The 20,318-nt window shown below is 38.7% G+C and overlaps 1 protein-coding gene across 4 annotated transcripts in view; it reads left to right on the top strand.

Annotated features, from left to right (window-relative positions):
- SYT1 (synaptotagmin 1) overlaps nucleotides 1-20,318 on the top strand; it is a 316,628-nt gene that overhangs the window by 214,070 nt on the left and 82,240 nt on the right. For all 4 annotated transcript variants that reach the window (XM_083400991.1, XM_083400988.1, XM_083400990.1 and 1 more), the window contains exon 4: nucleotides 11,249-11,433. In XM_083400991.1, coding sequence (XP_083257117.1) covers nucleotides 11,249-11,433 — 185 coding nt within the window. The remainder of the gene's footprint in view (nucleotides 1-11,248; nucleotides 11,434-20,318) is intronic.

The raw sequence follows: 20,318 nt of genomic DNA on the forward strand, positions 1-20,318 counted from the left end.
TTTGCCAGAATCCATCTGTGTAAAACTTCCCTTCTTTTCTCGACCCACCAGGCAAATTTATTCTAAGACCACAAAAGAAGGTGAGAAAAGAATCTGATTCTGAGCCTTGCCTAGCAGCTCATTTTGAAACCAGGTGTTGAAGACTTAAGTAGTGACTTCTCTTACGAGTATTTTTGAATCCAGCAGCAGAAATGAAAATAAATTTGCCAATCCTGTGTGATCAACAGATGTAAAATTTAAATTAAATTAAATTTTAAAAGAATTAAATAGCTGATAAGACTAGTAGGCATAAACATAATTACTCTTGGAACAAAAAAAACCCAGGGCATTAGTTTTTCTGGCAAACACACTGACATTAACTAAAGAAGCAGCTGCACGGTTTCTTATGCACTAATAGAAACTTTGTTAGAGATAATCAACAATTCTTTGAAACCTGTAGCATCAACAGTAATGAGCAATTAATTCTGAATCACTTCAGAACCCAGTATGTTGACCACAGGAGAAATAGACTGAGCAGCAGAAAAATGGAGTTTATGAAGCATGAAGAAATAAAAACGAGACGAACATAACTTTCAAGAGAAAGTGAACAGAAGGGGAAAATAGCAATCAATAAAATCTGAAGCTAGCAGAAACTGTCTTGGAAAATAAATGTCCTTCCAGAAACGTAGATAAGTGCTAATTTATTTAAGAAGGATACTTATTATTCAGAGCGATTTGCCTCCTACTTTAAACTAAAGGCAACTGTGTTATGAAACAATAACAAGATCCAAACTTTGCACATATCTATTGACATCCAGGAGGTGATCTATTAAAGTACTGGTGTGGCATCAGTACAAAATAGTGATGTTTTTATTTTTCACCAGTGACATTTCCACATGATCATGTGTTGCCATTTACTTATTTATTTTTTATAAAAAGGTCTTCAGTGTAGTCATAAATAATTTGTCTTTCCGGGATCTTCATTGCGCTGAGATTTGTACATAAACAGAAGACATGAGCCAAACCATTAACACATGGACACTATGCTAGCATATTCATCTGTGATGTCACCATTATGTCCTTAATGCTGATGCTATTTTCTGTTTCTGTCATTATGATAGGGAAAATACTTGACATTACTTTTTTTAAAAAAAAAAAAGCTTTCAGTAGTAACACTGAAGGCATGGTAAAGCAGTAAATAGCTTAATAACTATACAACCTGTATGGTGGTCCCATACCTCTTAATTTGTGAGTGAAAACATTTTAAGGCAGCGAGGAAGTGCTGGTGAGATTTTGAAGCTCCTTGGATAGTTTTAATTTGTGGGTAGTTTGAATAGTTAATTGAAGATTTTCTTTTTTTTAAATGATGTCAAATGTTCAGCTCCAAAACCATCCTTAATCTAATGTCTTTTGTGTCATGTACAAACAATACAGTTTTGCTTGATCTTGATCACAAGTAATTTTAATTAATTCAATCCTGTTACAGAAAAGCACATGGGTGTTGCCATATCTGTAGAACTTTTAATTACCCAGATTACTTCACACAGTTTCTCTCTCATTTAACCTCACACTGAACTTCCATATTAGATTTAATATTTATACCCCACTTTTCTAAATATATATATATATATATATATTCAGAGCCGCTTACGAAACAAAAATACAATAGACAACAATATAAAATACTGAATGTATTACAAAATACAAATGCAATATAAGGTATAAAATTTACATATTTGATACAAAATAAAATTGCACAAGCACAAGGTATTTGACTGGAGATTTGCAACTGAGACTTTGGCATCAAAACTAAAAGTCTAGTAAGTTTATCATGGTTCCCCCCCACACACCCTGTCTCTTTTAAAAGAACATTTATATATGCCTTTGATCACTTCAAAAGGCCTCGTGTGGTGCCGTTCACAAATATGTCTTTATTTCTATCTTGGAACGTATAGGTCTCTTTTCCACCCAAAGATTCCCGAAGTACCTTATATAGATCTCTGCTAAATGGCTGCATTTATTTATTTATTTTAAATGAATCAGAAAATTCATGCATGTGTATGCAGCTCAGTGTGGACAAAGAGCTCTGGATCTGGTTGTTTGTGAATTTTAGTATTGGTTCATGTCCCTGCTCAGTTGACCCAAGGATCTACTTGGACATATTTCTCTATTAGCCTAGCCTGCTTTACAGGATTCCTGTGAAAAGAAATTCATTTCTCAGTACATCGAAGAACACTATAAAAGTCAACTATGGCAGATAGAAGAGGCATTTTATATGTTTAAAATGTTTTTTCCCCAGTTTATCACTTCATAAGTGTTCTGTATACAATGTAAAATTAATCCATACTGGGATTATTAAAGATCAGGCTTTACGTACTCAACTGTTTTATCTATCTTTTTAATTTAACCAATAACTAGCACAGATTTAACAAACTAGTAAAATTCAACTACGAATCTTTTGGGAGATCACTGGAAAAGGAAGAAGGCTTGCAAACCAATATTAATTCTTCACAGCTTTTTAAAAAAGTGCATCGACTGCTGTCTGATGTTTTTTGCTCAAAGCAAGATTCAGGGTTGCTTTGTAATGCTGTGGGAAAAATAAGGTCTTTGCAGAAATAGCAATATGATAATCTGACAGGACTCAAGAGATAGATGGTGTCTAGTGTTCTCTCTCCCCTGAACATTTGTGTTGTTCTTGTTGTTTTCAGTAGATATTAAGCAGTTGCCAGTCTCTCATCTTGTCACATACTTGTTAAACCTTGTGGATTTGGGGGGTATTAAATGCTAATTATTTTTATTACACCTTTTCAAGGTTTAAGTTAGCATATAAATATAATCAGTAAAATACAGCAACACTGCCCACAAAGAAGCAAGCAATTACATTCAAATGTGAACAAAGGGAGGTGCTGGCTTGGTTTTTTTGTTTTTTGTAGTTTGCTACAAACATTTGGCTACCTCTTCATTAGAATGTGCTATTTCAATGTAGTTTGGGGCAAAAGTATTCCCCTGAATGCAGTTATATGGCCTTCGCAGCTAATCCATAGAGATCACCAATACGAAACAGATGGTGCTGAAGGAAAACACTGGAAATGGACCTTGTCAGATTTTGTTGCTGTGATAGACTGTCCCAGAGTGCAGAAGCAAACATTATGTTCCTATCCTTCAATACTAAATGAGTCTGGACAAGAAACTATTTCCTCTTATGAACAAAATCTGACAGATTCAGCTACTGGTGATGCCAAAATTATCCCTTGAATCCATCGGTACTCACTTGCTGAAATACGGAAGTCGGAAATAGTGTCTTCTTGTGTTGGTGAAAAGTTAAATGGTATGTTCTCTAAGAGCTATTTAACACAAATTGTGCTTTAGCACTGACTGTCAAGTGACCCTATATATCTGTGATGGGCTGTTTAGGCAGAACTGGGGGTTTTTAGTTTTATTTTTGAATCCCTTCAAAAAGTCAATAAGTTTCTGCAACATTCTCTCTCCTCCTTTCTCTGTCTCTCTTCCTACCATTAGTAAGATTAGTAAATATATCTACATTTGCATGCATCATAAATCAAAACAAAGTACAATGTAATTCTCAAAACTTTACATTTCCATGACAGTATTTCATCCATGAATAAGCATTATTGATATTCTTGTATCCCACTATCCAACACTCAGCTGAAGTTCCAAATGTCTCGTTAGCTAAGAGAATATAATATGATTAGGATTGTAGTCATGTTGTCATACTGCAGAAAACCAATAAATACTAATATTGTATCTACCGTTACAGTAATTAATTAATAAACCATGTTCATGTTAGATAAATCTAAATGTTTTACAGTGGCATTAGTGTATAGTGCCCCAGATAATTCATAAATTCTTAGCCATCTTTCAAAGCACAGTGTTACCTTGGGTTAAGTACTTAATTCGTTCCGAAGGTGCATTCTTAACCTGAAACTGTTCTTAACTTGAAGCACTACTTTAGCTAATGGGGCCTCCTCCTGCTGCTGCTGCTGCTGTGCCGCTGGAGCACAATTTCTGTTCTCATCCTGAAGCAAAGTTCTTAACCCAAGGTACTATTTCTGGGTTAGCGGAGTCTGTAACCTGAAGCATATGTAACCCGAGGTACCACTGTAGGTGTAATTAGCATTGCAGAGTTGAAAGACTGTAATTTCCACTGACTTGGTTTGACCCATTGTTTGCTGTTTGTTTCTGTATGTTGGTGGATTTTTATAAATTAATTTTATTTCAGCTACTGATCCATTTGAGATTATGCTCATTGGTTGGAGAATGTACAAGGTTCAGGTGATATATGCACATTTCTTAAGGCCTGATGGAGGGTATTTATATTGATCTGGACAGGTTATCTGTGCATTTGTGATGAAGCCTGATGAACATGCACAGTGACCAGTTGTAATGCAAATTAACCACTAACCTTACATTACCAGAGAGAGAGAGAGAGAGAGAGAGAGAGAGAGAGAGGAGATTGATCTCCTGTATCAACCAGTTCTGAACTACTGTTGACAAAGTGTTATGGCTGTATTTCAAATAATTTCAAGAAGGACAAGCAAATATCTTTTGGAGGTACTAGATATTGTTATACAGTGGTTTGTGGGATAGCAAAAATCATAGATGTGCAATAATAATAGAAACAGGTGCCACATTCTCCTTTGAAATATAGAATGGGAACACAAAAAATGCATTTTTTAGCAGTCACGATCAGGTTCAGCAGTCATGATCACAGTTCAGTGCCAGTTGTCTGGTGACAATCAGGTCCAGCTGGTGCCAGTTGCCTAACCTTGGATGTCCCCAGGGCACTTGCTGTTTTGTCTTGATAGAGAAGAATGTGTTCGTGATGCAGAGGCTATGATGTGAGCACAAATCAAGCAGCCTTTATCTGCTGCCAATACGAAAGTGACTTATGCTGTTGCCCCATGTGTGATGATCACCCCAACTCTGTCACTGAAATCTCCCAGCAGGAATAGGTGTTCGCAGGCTGGGACCATCCTGAAATTCTGGTCTAGTTGTGCGTAGAACTCGTCCTTGGTCTGTATGTCAGAGCACATATTGGGAGTGTAGGCACTCAATTTGTTAACCAGATGAAAGGTGGAGGGAACGCAAGCGTTCTGAGCCTTCGGTTGGCTGTTCTCTTGCAGACAGAAGAGAGTTCCTCACTGTTAAGCCTACACTATGAATATGTGGTTGCTCCGGATGCCCTCCTTGCTAGAAAAATGTGTAGTTCTTCTCTTGGAAGCTGCCATTCAAAATGAGTCTAATCTCTTGTAAAGCAGCAATGAAAATGTTGACCATTTTCAGCTCATGGCCTATGATGGCCATCATCCATGAGTCATTGACCTGCCACAGTAGACAAGGCAGGACACATGGTCCTGATGTTCCAGCCTCCTAGGGTTTGTTTCTCCTTTTGCTGTTCGGTCCACTTGCCAAGTGATACTCTGAGCGCCAAGCACCCATTGCAGCAGATGGACAGTGGTGGGTCAACACTTGATTGACTGGACACTGCCCAGCTTAAGGTGGTTGGTAGCTGACCAGTGAGACATTATGATCTGTTCCAAAGACAACACTTAGTGCTCATACCGTATGCCTATCAGGTTGAGCTTATAACTCATAACTGCTGCCTTCTGCATTGTGTTTGCTGCATTAACAGCACCGAAGTGATGTCTGCAGGGCACAAGCCAGAGCAATGTTTGTGGACGTTCTGGGCTGCCCAGATGACACAACACTGCTCTCTGGCTCGCTAATGTGATCCAAAGAAAAAGAAAGCAATGCATTTGGCACCAGCTGTGTTGCAGGAATTGCTGGAAGGAGCCATACAAGAAGTCACCTGACCACCTTAGGGACTCCACTCCAAATTAGTGTAGGGTTTACTCCTTAGTCTTTTCTTCTGAAGATGTTCTGCAAGGCAGTGGAGGTTTAGGTTCAGAGTTTTCCTTCCATCAGATTATGTTGGTGTTCTCTTTTCTTGAGGTAAGACAAGCAGAATTTAATGGATTATTTGTGAAATAAAGCACTCAATTCCCTTTGTACAAATAAAATCAATTTTACATAACACCAAAGAAATGCAGGAAGAAAGAGGGAACAGCTTCACATCCTATCTCATTGATATTTATTACATTTCTGCTATCCTTATGTAATTTGCATTTTTCTAAAAACTAAATAAAAGAAAAAAGCAGCGAGCAGTTGTTAGTCTATGAAAATTGGTTGTTGTGCTCTAAGGGTGATGCAACTTTGGATTTGATTAGATTCTATTAATGAGATCAAATGATGCTTTTGGTCTCGAGAAGCTAATGCAAACGAAATCTATTTATCACCTTGGCAGTGGTCCTGCAAGGAAGTTAATGACCATTACTGTGCTACTACCAAGCCAATCAGAAATCATGCTTTTTGTGCAGAAAAGCTGAAGCGAGCAATCAATCATTATCATCATCATCATCATCATAATGCTGTTAAATGGGAGTCTAGAAAGGAAAGGAAAGCAACTTGGCCATTAACTTCAAATGCACCCTGGAAATGGGTTTCTTTGTGTGCAGAGCACCCCTGGTATCATGGCTGCAGCCTAAGAGATCTTTGCAGCATGAAATAGCTGAAAACACCAGGCAAGGGAGACATTCACACTTAGGTGCTTTATTGTGTGTATAGGACAGGGATAGATGGACAGATAGATTAGATAGTTATAGAGATATAATTTATTTCCCCAAAGAATAATAGAACACATTTCTTACATCAGACGTCTAGGTTTTGTGCAGACCAGGACTCATCTAATAGAATTTTCCCCTTGTCTCAGTTGCGTAAGTATTTCATAGCTTCCATTTTCGATCCATAGACATACTCAAATCAAAACCTCACTTATAACTCATTCTTTGCTGTAAAGCTTACAAAAGCACTCAACAATAGCAAGGCAATTTAGGAAGTTGCATTGTTCAACACCAGGCATCAAAGTCTTTTGTCATTCTTCTGCTTTGTCAACATGGTGACCTTCATTCTTCATAGTGATCTGGATTGCAGGATGAGTGAAACCATACTGGATATAGCTTTTGTTGTTGTTCTTACATATAATATGCATCAAACTACTTGTTGTGATTGCAACTTTGTATTATTTATTTGTTATATGTGCATCCCACTATTCCATCAAATTCTGATTCTCAAAGTGCAATCCCAATCCTCTTTTCATACTGTTTCCTAGAAGAGGTTAAGGTGTCTATATGAAGCCATTGAAAGTAGTCATTTAAACATTTGGGGTGGGGTCACATGTGATAATAATCTTAAACCAGCAGTTCTTGGAAATTTCATTTTAAAAAGGAACTGCTTCTAGTTCAAGATCATCCAAAAAAGAACTAGTTCCAGTTCCAGCTTGTCCCTTTAGAAAACTACCTATCCAGTTCATGTTTAACAGTTCATTAAAAGTTCATAAAAAGTTCATCCTTGGTAAACAAAAAACAGCAATCCACACGGTACAAGCTGCTGTGCTGAAGTATATGGTCCAAAAGTACATCATGGGCCACGGACAGACAGAATGAAAGCAGATGAAGCTTTCACCATCTTTGTATTTCCATAATAGAAAATGTTTTCTTTGTTTCATTTGTGCCAACCACACAGCTCTTCAAGGCACAATGTGCCGTTCACTTCGTTCCTGTGCCTGTATTTCCCAGTGCAAACTGCTCCTTTTGGAAGATACCAAATATTTTTAGCAGGGAAGATACAGGAAATATCTCACATTGCTTCTTTCTGATTGTGTGATTAAGTGACTAATCATCCTTCGTGACACCAGCACCTCCATATCTGCCTAATAAGCCAAAGAACATTATCTCCTTTACTTTCTTGCCTTCTTTATAGAAGTTGGCTTAATAAGACCCCAGGTCTCCTATGGAGTGTGTGCCCATGATGAAACATGAAGATGAACTACAGCCATTCAGAGTTCTACCTCAAAGTGAACTTAATTCACCCAACAATTTTGGGACCCACTTTCAGGTGTAGTTCAGAGATATTTTTTTTACTAGTTCGGCTGAACTAGTTCATTCCAAGCACTGGAAACAAACCATTTGTGCCATAATGCTTTGCTAGTGGTACACATAGAGATGAATTGGCACACATCTGGCTCCTAAGTGATTTGATGCAACACCAACAGTTCCTCTCTCAGGAAAGAAAAGGTATGACAAAATTCAGTGTAGCTTTTCAACAATTTGGCTAGTCAAATATGATTACTGGAATCCAATTTGGGCAAACATGGCTTTTGGCTTTTAATAATGAGGTCAGCAGGTATGGTTTGTAGTCCTTTAATGTATTCTGGGCTGCTGTGCATTTGAGCTGAAGTTAGTTCATCTGCTGGCGTTTGGAGCTTAGATTAATTCAGAGCTGATATTGCTGTGTAATGTGGAACAAATCATGTAGGCAGTAGCAATTGCAGCTGGCTAAGCCCACACGATTGGTACATTTTTATGTCAGACAGCTTTCCGCCTAAGAAAGATATGCTGTCATAAGTTTCATAGCATTAATCTCTTACCAAGCAACTTCCAATTTCTCTTCTTTGTATGAGACATTCTTATGGAATTATGCATGCATTTCTCAACACCAGGGAAGAGATTTCAAATGCATATAACACCCACATGCTTATGGGGAATTAAATTCATTGATCTTGGCAGGACTTACTATTAAATCAGCATGATTGGAGTAACTTTACGGTCTAGTTCTGTACATATTTTTTTCCAATTATGTCAACGCATCTGTCTGCATGATGCAGCAACTTACTTATCGCAAAAGTTGTATGTGAAAGCATACTGTGGGCAACTGTGTTCACCTCTGGTTATCACAGTTCAAGAAGCATGTGGACAAATAACTGGAAAGAAAGAATTCAAAGAATATCTATGAGGCTGATAAAAGAACTGAAGGGCAATCCTCCGTGATGAGAAAATCAATTAAGTATAATCAGTGTATATTTTAAAACATTTTTGGTTGAATCCAGAGCAAGGTAGTCACACTTAGCAGAACAATCCTACGTATGTCTCCTTGGAAGCCACTTACCAAGAGGAGGGAGGGAGGGTTGAGGCTCAAGGAGCTCACCCCAAACTCCCCTTGCCTTGGCTGTCCTCCTTTTGGTATGTGGCAGTGACCTGCAGTGGTGGGAAAGCTGGGAGAGCAACAGAGCCCCACCTGCTTAATAGGACTTTGTTGAGTTTGATAGAATTTATTCGCAGGTAAGCGTCCATTTCCACTGAGTGCTAGTCCTACTCAGAGTAGAACCATCAAAGTTAATGAACATAGAATCGTAGAGTTGGAAGGGAACCTAGTCAAACCCCCTGCAATGCAGGAATATGCAGTTGTCCCTTATGGGGACTGAACCTGCGACCTTGGCGTTATCAGCACCACACTCTCACAGACTGAGCTATCCAGGCTAGCAGAAGTACATGACTAATTTAGGATTAATGTGTCTTCTCTGAGTAGGACTTAGTTGAATACAACTCACTGTGACTAACTTCAATCCTCACAGGCATTAAAGAAACCCACCTCTGCCACTGCTGTTGTTTTCACGATACAATGAGACTGGCATATTTGGTGGCGTTTAGTAGCAATGGTGTTTTCCACAGAAGCTGGGAAACATTAGGTTTAAGCAAATAATAATAATATGGTAAGCCTTCCATGTCATATGGGCTCTTCCCGACTGTGAAAAACGTCTGTGAAAAATATGTCAGCACACCTGACAGCCACAATCTGCATCTACACCAATTTATCCCCACCCATTTCTTGTGTAGTATTACTGAAACAGCCATCTTGAATTCCCCAAAGATAGGAAAATGGAAGATGGGTAGATAACTTGTGTTCCATAAAAGTCTTCTCTGTCATCAGATGATAGGAGGATGGATTCATCAAGAAACAGATGAATGAAAATAATTATACTGCATCAAGAACTAGATTTAATCTGATGCAAGCCTGAGCCCCAGAATATCTTTTCAGTTCTAGGATTCAGCCTTAGGTTGTCTGAAGGAAAGACACAGCCAAAGTCTACAATCTTATAGGTATGATGTTTGAACAATCCTGAATCCCAGGACCTCTCGTTAGAAATTAGTGTGGGTGGCTGTGCCATTTATTTCTTTTCATACAGCTTCTTGTTATCATGCATTCAGTTCATCTTCATTACTTTAAGCAGTTAATTGTCATTTGTTTTCACTATCCGCTCCATTTTCTTTTTGTAATTCACTGGCACCACCTGTCAGGCTCTATTCACCCTTCCGTTTTGTGAAACATAATCGTAGAGACTTCTGTGTAAGTTGTTTGGCAGAATATATCGCAGATCTGATAGGCTGGGTACATCTCTGGAAGCAAACACGGCTGCTTTTCTTAAATCCTGTTTTACAAGATTTTAATGAAATTTTAATCGCCATATAGAAAAGGTTATTATAGTGATCACACCAAAGTTTAGTTATATAATTGACTTTTTCATCACAGGATCTTCACTGGTTTTGATTCTGATCCTTGCTGAAATCAAATGAATTTTTTCATCACGGTTGCTGTGAATGTTGTTTTGCGTTATAGCAGTGGCTGCCCAGATATCTATTTTGAATGGATAAACTGAATGCTTAGGATTTTCTGATTTATTGAAGTAGACTTGTGCACGTGCGCAAGCACATGTGTGTGTTTAGCATTAAAACATGAAGAGCATCAGGAAGATATGAATGCTAACAACATAGATCTCTTTGAATTGGGTAATCATTGCCCTTGGCTAGTGTTCCCTGACGACTTTGACCTGCATCTGAGTCACTGTCAAGAAAAGGCAGCAGCAAGTGGAGAAATGTTGCTCATTATATCTGGCTGTGTTGAACACATGCACTTGTTTTCTGAAGCTCTGAATGAGACAAGTACCCAGCGAGCTCTTGCTGACTCGAAGCTAGCTTTATTTACCTGGTCATAATGCAAGGTGGGTTAAAGGGGTGATTTTAAAGCCAGCAATGAATAATTCCCTCAACACAACAAGCATAGTTAGAAGCCCAGGGGACTTGGCAAACTATAGAAAGGCAATTGTTTATCCACAGCAGTCTCCTACTGGTTTGTGTAGATAATTCATATTTTTGTTATATAAACTTTATTTGCATGAGGTGAAGTATAAAAGAGAAGAGTACGAAATCTGGAGTTCTTTTGTTTAGGAGATGCAATTGTTTTTTAGATATATTTTCTAAAGGCAGACTCTCTTTGCTTTGCTCCTTTTCTCTTAATCTTTTACTAACAGTGTGAAACTTTGTTCTGTGTCTTTGTGTGTGTTTTCTCTTCACAGTGCCACCTTGGGCCTTAATAGCCATAGCCATAGTTGCAATCCTATTAGTCCTTACCTGCTGTTTCTGTCTGTGTAAGAAATGCTTGTTCAAAAAGAAAAACAAGAAGAAGGGCAAGGAAAAGGGAGGAAAGAATGCAATTAACATGAAAGATGTAAAAGATTTAGGCAAGAACTTGAAAGATCAGGTAAAGTATATATCTTGTTCTTGAGCAATGTTTCATTTAAAACCTGAGTGAAAGTGTTTGAATATTAGACCATCAGTGGCCTGACAGCAGTATTGTGTATTGGAAAATGATTAGCACAGCCCTTGCTAAGCTAGGGTCCCCCAAATGCCTTGGACCATCAGCCCTAATAGGAGTTGCACTCCAGAACATCTGGGGGACACTAGGTTGCTAAAGCCTGGGTTAGCATAATTCTCGTATCAAATAACAAGGAAATACTTTGAAGAATGTTCCACTGGTTTTAGTGGAACATATTCTCTAGCAAATTCACATGAGCATGTAGCATTTATTGGAGTTTGAGGTCTTCAGGATACAGCCCAGAATCTCTCCCCCCCCCCCCCCAGTGCTGAACTCCTGAACATCTAAAATAGGATATTAATGACTGTGCATTGGTATTCCTCATTAAACAAGATTATTCTCCTACAGCCCAATCAAATGCATGTTGACTCAGAAGTAAGAGCCATTGAATTAAGTGGGGCTTAGTGCCTAGTAAACATGCATTAGGATTACATTGATAGTTCTTGGCACTCTTTGCTGACTCTTAATGTCCACCTACAGTAAATAGACAACTCTTGTATGGCCACAGTTATCCACCAAAGCACTTTGGTACAATGAATGAGCTACTGTATTAATCTTTGGCAAGGGAATTCTTGCCATCTTTACGAAATTACAATTCACAGAATCTTTGGGGTAAACCACTGCAATTTTTCCCCAAAATATAAGGTGGGATTGTATGTATTCCAAATGCCACAGGTTTAACAGGTGTATCTTATGGGTCTGTTAAAAGGAAAGAATCTTAACACGTGAAGCAGCACTTACATTGCAGAATCTGTTTCAGGAACGATGTTGATATTCTGGAATTTTAATCTTTCCTGCCATGCCTTTATTGGGACTGCCCTTTTCTTACACAGAATCAATTGCATAATGACAGAGTGGGTCTTCCAGATCACAGGGAGTGGTTTCTTCTCTCTTTTTTGATGCACTGAATTCTCTGAACTGGAATTCAATTGGTAAAAATTAGTACTCACTCAGATTAGGATTACATACATTATCTGATGCAGAAAGAAGATGATATGTGTAGTAGCTTGCCTCCAATATTGATATGTAGGATAAACAGATATTGAAGTGTTTTTGGGTAAAGGAGCTGCCCATAAGCAAGACTGTATAGGTTATGGATAAGTTCCACTCATGGTGGTCTCTGAAGTGGCTGGTTCATAATACTGCTTCTTAGAGATGAAATATTATTCACAGCATATGTGGTGAGAAGATTCACTGGGGGGGGGGAATGTAGACAATTCCATGCAAACCTTCTGTAGATTGTCCTTCCCTTTATATTTGGGTTAGGATACTGAAGTAATGAAAATTCCTGTTGTTAATTGGCAAGGAGAAGTGGCTTGGGTCTGCTCAAATCATTCTCTACAAAATATAACCTCTTCCAGAAAGTTAGCAAAAGGGTGTTCTGAGGGAGAGAATTACGGTGGTGGGAAAATGAAAGAAGGGGGCTGGGACAGGGGCAGGGCCATGGGAAGAGGAAGGGGAAGAATGGAATAGAAATTAATGAATGAAAGGAGGGTACCTCTTGTCTACCCCGATATAGTATAATGCAATAATGCACTGTTTCCCAAGCCCCAGTGGTAATAGTCATCAGTGTGAAGCAGAGTTTGAGAAAACTTAGATTGTGTTATACCAGATATTACCTAGAAAGGGGGAGAAAGTTACATTGGAAGGTGGCAATTCTATCACTCTTCTAGATTTAGTTCCTCCCTTACCCTTGCTGGCTAGATTGTGTTGCCGCCATTCATTATCTCACAGAATAACTGCAAAACTACCTTGGCATGGCACGGAATAAGTTAAAATTCTAGAATAACTTTAATCAGTAAGTTTCATTCCAAAAGCATGATTTAGCAGATATTTTAATTTCACTTCAGCATAGGATTTTGTTTCTCATTTACATGCTAATTGTGATTTGCTCCTTCTTAATTGCTGAATTTACTATGGCAGTTGTGATCAAACCTTTCCACTTGAAGACAGAAATAACTTGAAACTGCTCTACTATAAGATCCGTAGAAAAGTCTCTTTATGCATTGATAATTATACTAATGGTAACAATCTGTCATTTCTTTGTAGGATAAATTGTGTGTACATTTTGTTATCTTTTTTGTGAAATTTGTTCTGTATTATGTAATATTTTCCTTGTGATTCTATTATATATTAAGTGTTCTTCATTATATTTGTTCTGGCCTGGATAAATGACCAAAAAAGTGATAATAGCACTGTTAAAACTTTCAACATATATGAGTATGTTTTAGTATATTCATACAGAATTTGATAGAAGCCTCTTCCACTGAATCCAGAAGTCTAAAGTCTGTTGCTAATTCCTTGTTAAATGCAAGAAATAAATAAATCTTAGGGGTTATCCACACTTACCTTTCCTCCACACTCCCCACAGTCCACACTTTAAAACTCTGTGTCCAAATGCTCTCCTCCCCCTTTCTTAAAGTTAAATAAGAACAAATGGGGAATTCACGTAAAACCCCAAATTGCTGTTTCTTGTGCTTCAGTTTTAAAGAGTGGGTTTTCGTGGGGGAAGCTCTGGGGCAAAAGAAAGAGCACTCGGACACAGAGCATTAAAGTGTGAACCTGTTCCTGCAAAGAGCAGATTAAACGGTAAATGTGGATCCTTAGAGGCTGAAGAAAACTGCTTTCAGTAATTTTACACAATGGGTGCTATCAGTAATTTAAAAGAGAGATTAAAAAATTATTATGTAAAGTTGTTGAAGCAGCTTTCAACAACCTGGTACCTTCCAGATGTTTAGGACAACTCCCATGGCTGTTGGAAGTTCTAGTCCAAACCATCCACCAGGATGGCAAAGGCTGAGGTATAGTGTTTAGAAGATATAATTATAGAATTGCCATAAATTTCAAGTATATTCCCCATCATAACCATCATGTGGGGGAGAGGCATGGTTCCAGCTTTTACTTTAATAGAAGCTACAGTTCCACATTACACAATAAAATAAGTATAATATGAATTGAACTTGGGCTAAAATTACTTAATACAATGAAATCTGTAGCCATGGTTCAACTCCAGTTAGTAAAGCAAACAGCAGTTTCCTGTGTTTCATAGTATTGCAAAACTCTGGCTTGTTCCAAAATGCAGGCAGGCATTTTCATTTTGTCCGGCATGTGAAGGAGAAAGGGAAGGAAGGTGGGCCACAAAAGCTCAATGCTCACTGCGGCTCATTGTTGCTCTTCTAAACTAAAGTTTTCCATTCTAAACCATAATTCTGAACCAGGCTTTATAGTGTTATGCTTGCAGGCACATAAATTAATAACATGTTTTAGAAGTCCCGCATCTCCCAAGGTCTCATTAATAAACTCCATGGGCTGTATGTTTTCTACCATGTTCCCCACACAAATATCCCACAAAGCTAATGATGCACCTTTGCGTTGATACTAGAAACATTAACAGTTCAAACTGTGGCAGGCTAAACCCTAAATGTAAGATATTTCAAATCTTAGGTGTATTTGTTTCACTTTTTAAACTGAATTTAGTTATATTCGCAAAGCTCAAATGCCTTCTGGAACACCAGAAACGCCCATTTTAAAGTTACTAAATGTAACTTTTATGCTTTTATGCACTTAGAAGGAGCTATTACACTTGCAGCATACACTGGTTCTGCAAGAGAATAACCAACAGCCATTTAATCCTGCTGAAGTCAGTGCTGATTTTGTTGGGAATCAGCTGAGTAGTTTTTTCAGCTCTTTCCAACTTCATGGACGTGTCAACACTTGCTCAGCATATCTTATTGGGCAAGAGACAATTTGTCTCATTTCCCAAATTCCAAATCACTAGAATCATTATTCACAAATTGCTTTCCCCTTTTGTCTATATGCATAAGCGTTCATTGTAATTCTATACATGTTTAATTAGAAGTAAGTCCCATTTAATTCATTGGAGCTTAATCTCAGGTAAGTGGGTGTAGAATTACAGCTCTAGTCTTCCTCTGTGATGTATCCTAAGTGACCAAGTTTAAGTTGATGGTACACACAGATTTATTAACATATATAATTACATGCTCTTCATTTTATGTACCATGTATATTCAGAGTAGTAACCTTCATTATCCAAAGGTTCACATTTGCATCAAGAACAGTGTACCAAAAAATAATAATAATGCAGTTTTCTAGCATGGAAGCTCATAATTAAAATAAGAGGGGCTGCAAGGCCCATGTGAGCAAACTGTTGATAGACCTTCAACTTTTTTCATAATCCTCTCTGGCAAAGGAACCACCATTACGTCCTGACCTCCCTCACTGTGACATGCTGAGGTGTTTACGTCATATCTGACAGTCCAGGAGAGTTCAGTGCAGACCAGCTTTTTGCACTCTGCAGCAAGAGTAGGCTTTTCAGGACACAGAGCAGCCTGCAAAATGTCAAACCTCAATGTGCTCTGTGTGCCGTTTTAGGACTCACAAGAGCATGTGGGGGTGTGGCAGCAGAACAACAGACGGCACAAGCAGTTGCTGCAACTCCAAGAAGTTCTATGACAATGACCTTATTCAAAAGGACCCATTTCATAATCTCCTCCCTCCCCAATTTTCTGCAATGACCACAAACACCCAGTCCCTTATAGACATCCATTATTCTGAATTCATGTTTTACCTTTTCTTACTCTTCTTCACTAATCCAGTCAGGACTGGCCTAATACATTTTCCTTTTTGTGGCAGAGCAGCAAATATCTGCTCCTACCCTCCACCCCACTGCCCACCCATGTCAAGGTGTGCATAGTACCCAAGGTTGGTCAACACATATTGGCAGCTGAGGTAGAAAATCCCACAAGCACCTCCCACTGTCTATGACAGTGAAAAACACAGTAATCACACACTAAATAACCAATGGTTTGCTGCCCCTTTGTGACACTCAAAATCAGCTGCCTGAGACAGCAGCCTTGCTCTGCTGATTGGTAGGACTGGCCCTTCTTGAATAGTTTTGTTCTCTTTTCCCTTTCCTGCCTTCACTCTGTTCAATTTATTCTGCCAGGAAATCATTCCTATTCTTATACAGTGGTGCCCCGCAAGACGAATGCCTCGCAAGACGGAAAACCCGCAAGACGAAAGGGTTTCCTGTCTGCAGAGGCGCTTCGCAGGACGAATTTCCCTATGGGCTTGCTTCGCAAGACGAAAAATGACGAAAAAAATTGATTTTTTTTTTTTTTTTGCTCCAAAACCCCTTATTCTGAATCGCTAAGCTGCTAAAAGCATTTTAGCAGCAAAACCGCTAATCCCCCACCCCTTAAAAAGCCGTTTTTAGCCCTTAAAATGTCAATAGCGCTAATAGCGCTACTCCGTCAATGGGCTTGCTTCGCAAGACGAAAAAACCGCAAGACGAAAAGACTCCCGGAACGGATTCTTTTCGTCTTGCGAGGCACCACTATAGTTCAGAAGTAGCCAACAAGGTGCCTTCCAGATCTTGTTGGACTGCAACTCCCATCATACTTGATGTATAGTCATGCTAGTAGGGGTTGATGGGCCTTGTAGTCCAACAACAGCTAGAGAGAACCATGTTGGATGTTCCTGCTATAGATTCCCCTTTACAGCATATGGAGCCAATTAATCTTCCAGCAATCCACACACCCCTCTTTGCTTTTATGTTATCATACCTGACAGCTCGCCATTATCCTGACAGCTCACCATATCCTGACAGCTCACCATTATCCTGTCTGTATTACCTCTCTGACAGAGATCGTATCACTTGCGTTTTACAGAATGTCTTGCACATTGATAATGTTAAAGAAATCATGCTAATTTTAAAGAAATAAATACATGTATTAGACTAGTTTTTAAAAAAAAAAATGAGATGAACGCAGGCAGGAAGTGCTCTTACCTTGTAACAATATCGTTCTCTTGCAGTTGTAGTCTCAGTTCCAGAGCAAGGGTCCTTGACAACTGTCTTAATTAAAATCAGCGAGGCTTCTTAGTACTGTAAATGTATTTAGGATCAAAATGTAAGCTTTTGTACTTCCAAGGATTCTGGTGTAAGTGGTCTATGGTCTGCAACAGAGTAATCCTATATGTGTTTATTCAGGAGTAAGTCCCTCTATATGTGTTTATTCAGGAGTAAGTCCCCAATAGGGATTACTCCTATTTATGTGCATAGGATTATAGCCTGAGGAAGCAGTTCTGTACATTTTTACTTGGAAGTAAGTCTCGCTGTGTTTAGAAGGGTTTACTCCTGGGTAAGAATGCGTAGGATTGTAACCTAAAACTTTTATGTGTATAGAAAATATTATCAGTACCTAGGGGAATAACTACCGTACTTAAGTAAAGGGTGGATGATCATAGGTCTCACAGCACAATCCTAAGCATGTTTACTCAGAAGTAAGTCCTGTTGAATTCAATGGAACTTACTCCCAGGTAAATTGTGCATAGGATTGCAATCTGAATTATGTAAAGGTGTTGAACAGCAAATGTACAATCTATGTAAATGGTCATTTCTCCATGGTTTGACTAATGTTTTTGTGTGTGGATGTTTTAATTTTTATTTCTTCCTTCTATGTCCTCCTTATCTATGTTGTGTCTCATGACTGTTCTGGATTGTCACTTGCGGTAGGTTTATTTTGCTCTTTGGACACACCTAGTCTAAAGCTCTGATATATTTAGTCTCCTGACAGCTCTGGCTCCTCAGCTGAGATTTATACATAGCTTTGACACACATCAAGAGGCTGAACCAAATTGATTTCTTTCTTTTGCAGGATTATATTTCAAACCCCACCCTCAATTTTCTATATATACTAAGCCTGAAGGTATTAGAAAGCTCAAGTTTTGATATGCACAGAAAATAATGTACATATTTTTCTTTCATTTTTGCATAAAATCAAAGTTACCAAAACCGCTCAACATAAGAAGGAAAAAAAATTGTTTCCTATTGGCTTTAAAAAGATCACAATCTTATTCAATTACAGTGTGCTTCATATCTTGTGCTGATATATATATATATATATATATATATATATATATATATATCACATTTGCACTTTTAGACAGCATTTCTCTGCCTTCTTAAATAGAAGTAAGCCTGACTGAACTCACTGTGGTTTACTTCCGAGTAAGCATGAGTAGGATTCCACGGGCAGTTCCTCTGCAACCCTGAACTGCATTAAACTGACTTCTGGAAATATGTTGCTGTATCTGGGAAAATATTTGGTCCATTATTTCTTGAAGCATCTTCCTATCACAACTTTCACTGCTGCAATTTATCAGTCTGCAGCAATCCTCCTGTGTCTCCTTAGAATTTTCTGCTGCCATTTCCTCCACCCCATGTAAGAAGAGTGGGAAGGGGTGAACATTCAACCCGAGAAACACTCTAATAAGTTCTGATTTAATGACTCTGAATTTAATGTATTGGTACAGCAAAATCCTTGCTGAAGCTCAGCCTTTGGGAAAGGAGTCGACTTAATTATATCAGTGATGAACAGTGGCACTGAAAAATTATCAAAAATTTAGTCCCATTTCTTGAAGAATAATTGCAGCAATGGTCTCGATCTTTTATTAGGTCACAAAGTGTTAGAGGAGAGGGAGATGTAATATCTCAGCCATTAAAATTACATCAGGCTGAAATGTTCTCACTTGCTAGATACTTTGATTTTACAGAAAATATGTCTCTTGATTAGATCAGGACATTGGGACTTGGCACCGTTTATGCCACTAACTGTGATAGTATGTTGCTGAGGTTTTTCCTGGTGCTTTTCACCTGGTGGGGGTTTTGGGGGGGTGATATTTGCCAGCTGCATTGCTACTTACAAGGATATGGCTGCAAACTTCTAGCATAACTGTTATAACATCAGCAAAATGTTGGGTTTTCTGATGTGGTGCTGCTGAAGCTACTGTCCAATCCTTATACTTGATGCAGGAAGGCTACAATCAATGTACAACACAGAACTTGGAGTCAAGCTATGTCGGCATGTTCATTTATCATTTCTTCCAGACATGGTTTTACCTGTGCCATAGACAGGGATCGTGTGACTCTCTAAATGTTATTGGACTTCAACTCCCATCATCCTTCACCAGTGTTTTTTTTTCTTTAAAAAATGTCTAGGGGGACTCTCATTTTGACTCAAGAAAACCACCATTTTAGAGTTGAAATCAGGAAAAATAAATACAGTAAATGGACCAAAGTACAAAATGTTTAGGGGTATGGGTACCCCTGCATCCCCTCAGAAAAAAGCACTGTCCTTCACTATGCTATGCTGGCTGGATATAATAATAATAATAATAATAATAATAATAATAATAATAATACAATAAAATATAAAAGAAAAAGAAAAATCAGTTAATTAAAATACGGGTTAAATTACAATTTAAAATGTAGCCTCATTTTAGTAGTAGCCCATAAATCAAAACCATAAGGGGAGGGAAAACATAAGGGTCAGACTGAGTCCAAACCAAAGACCAGGCGGAACAGCTGCATCTTGCAGGCCCTGCAAAAAGATGTCAAATTCTGGCCCTAGTTGAGACCAATCTAACCACCTTGCGGCTCAGGACCTCCAAAGTGTTGTTATTTGTGGACCTTAAGGTCCTCCGTGGGGCACACCAGGAGAGGTGGTCTGGTAGGTACGAGGGTCCTAGGCCGCATAGGGCTTTAAAGGTCAAAACCGGCACCTGAAACCTGACCCTGTACTCCACCGGGAGCCAGTGCAGCTGGTAAAGCACTGGATGAATGTGGTTCCGTGGCAAGGATCCCATAAAGAGCCTCGCTGCGGCATTCTACACCCACTGGAGTTTCTGGGTCGGCTTCAAGGGCAGCCCTGCGTAGAGCGAGTTACAATAATCAAGCCTGGAGGTGACCGT

The sequence above is a fragment of the Podarcis tiliguerta genome (assembly GCF_965153285.1).
Source record: "Podarcis tiliguerta genome assembly, chromosome: 10".
Lineage (NCBI taxonomy): Eukaryota > Metazoa > Chordata > Lepidosauria > Squamata > Lacertidae > Podarcis > Podarcis tiliguerta.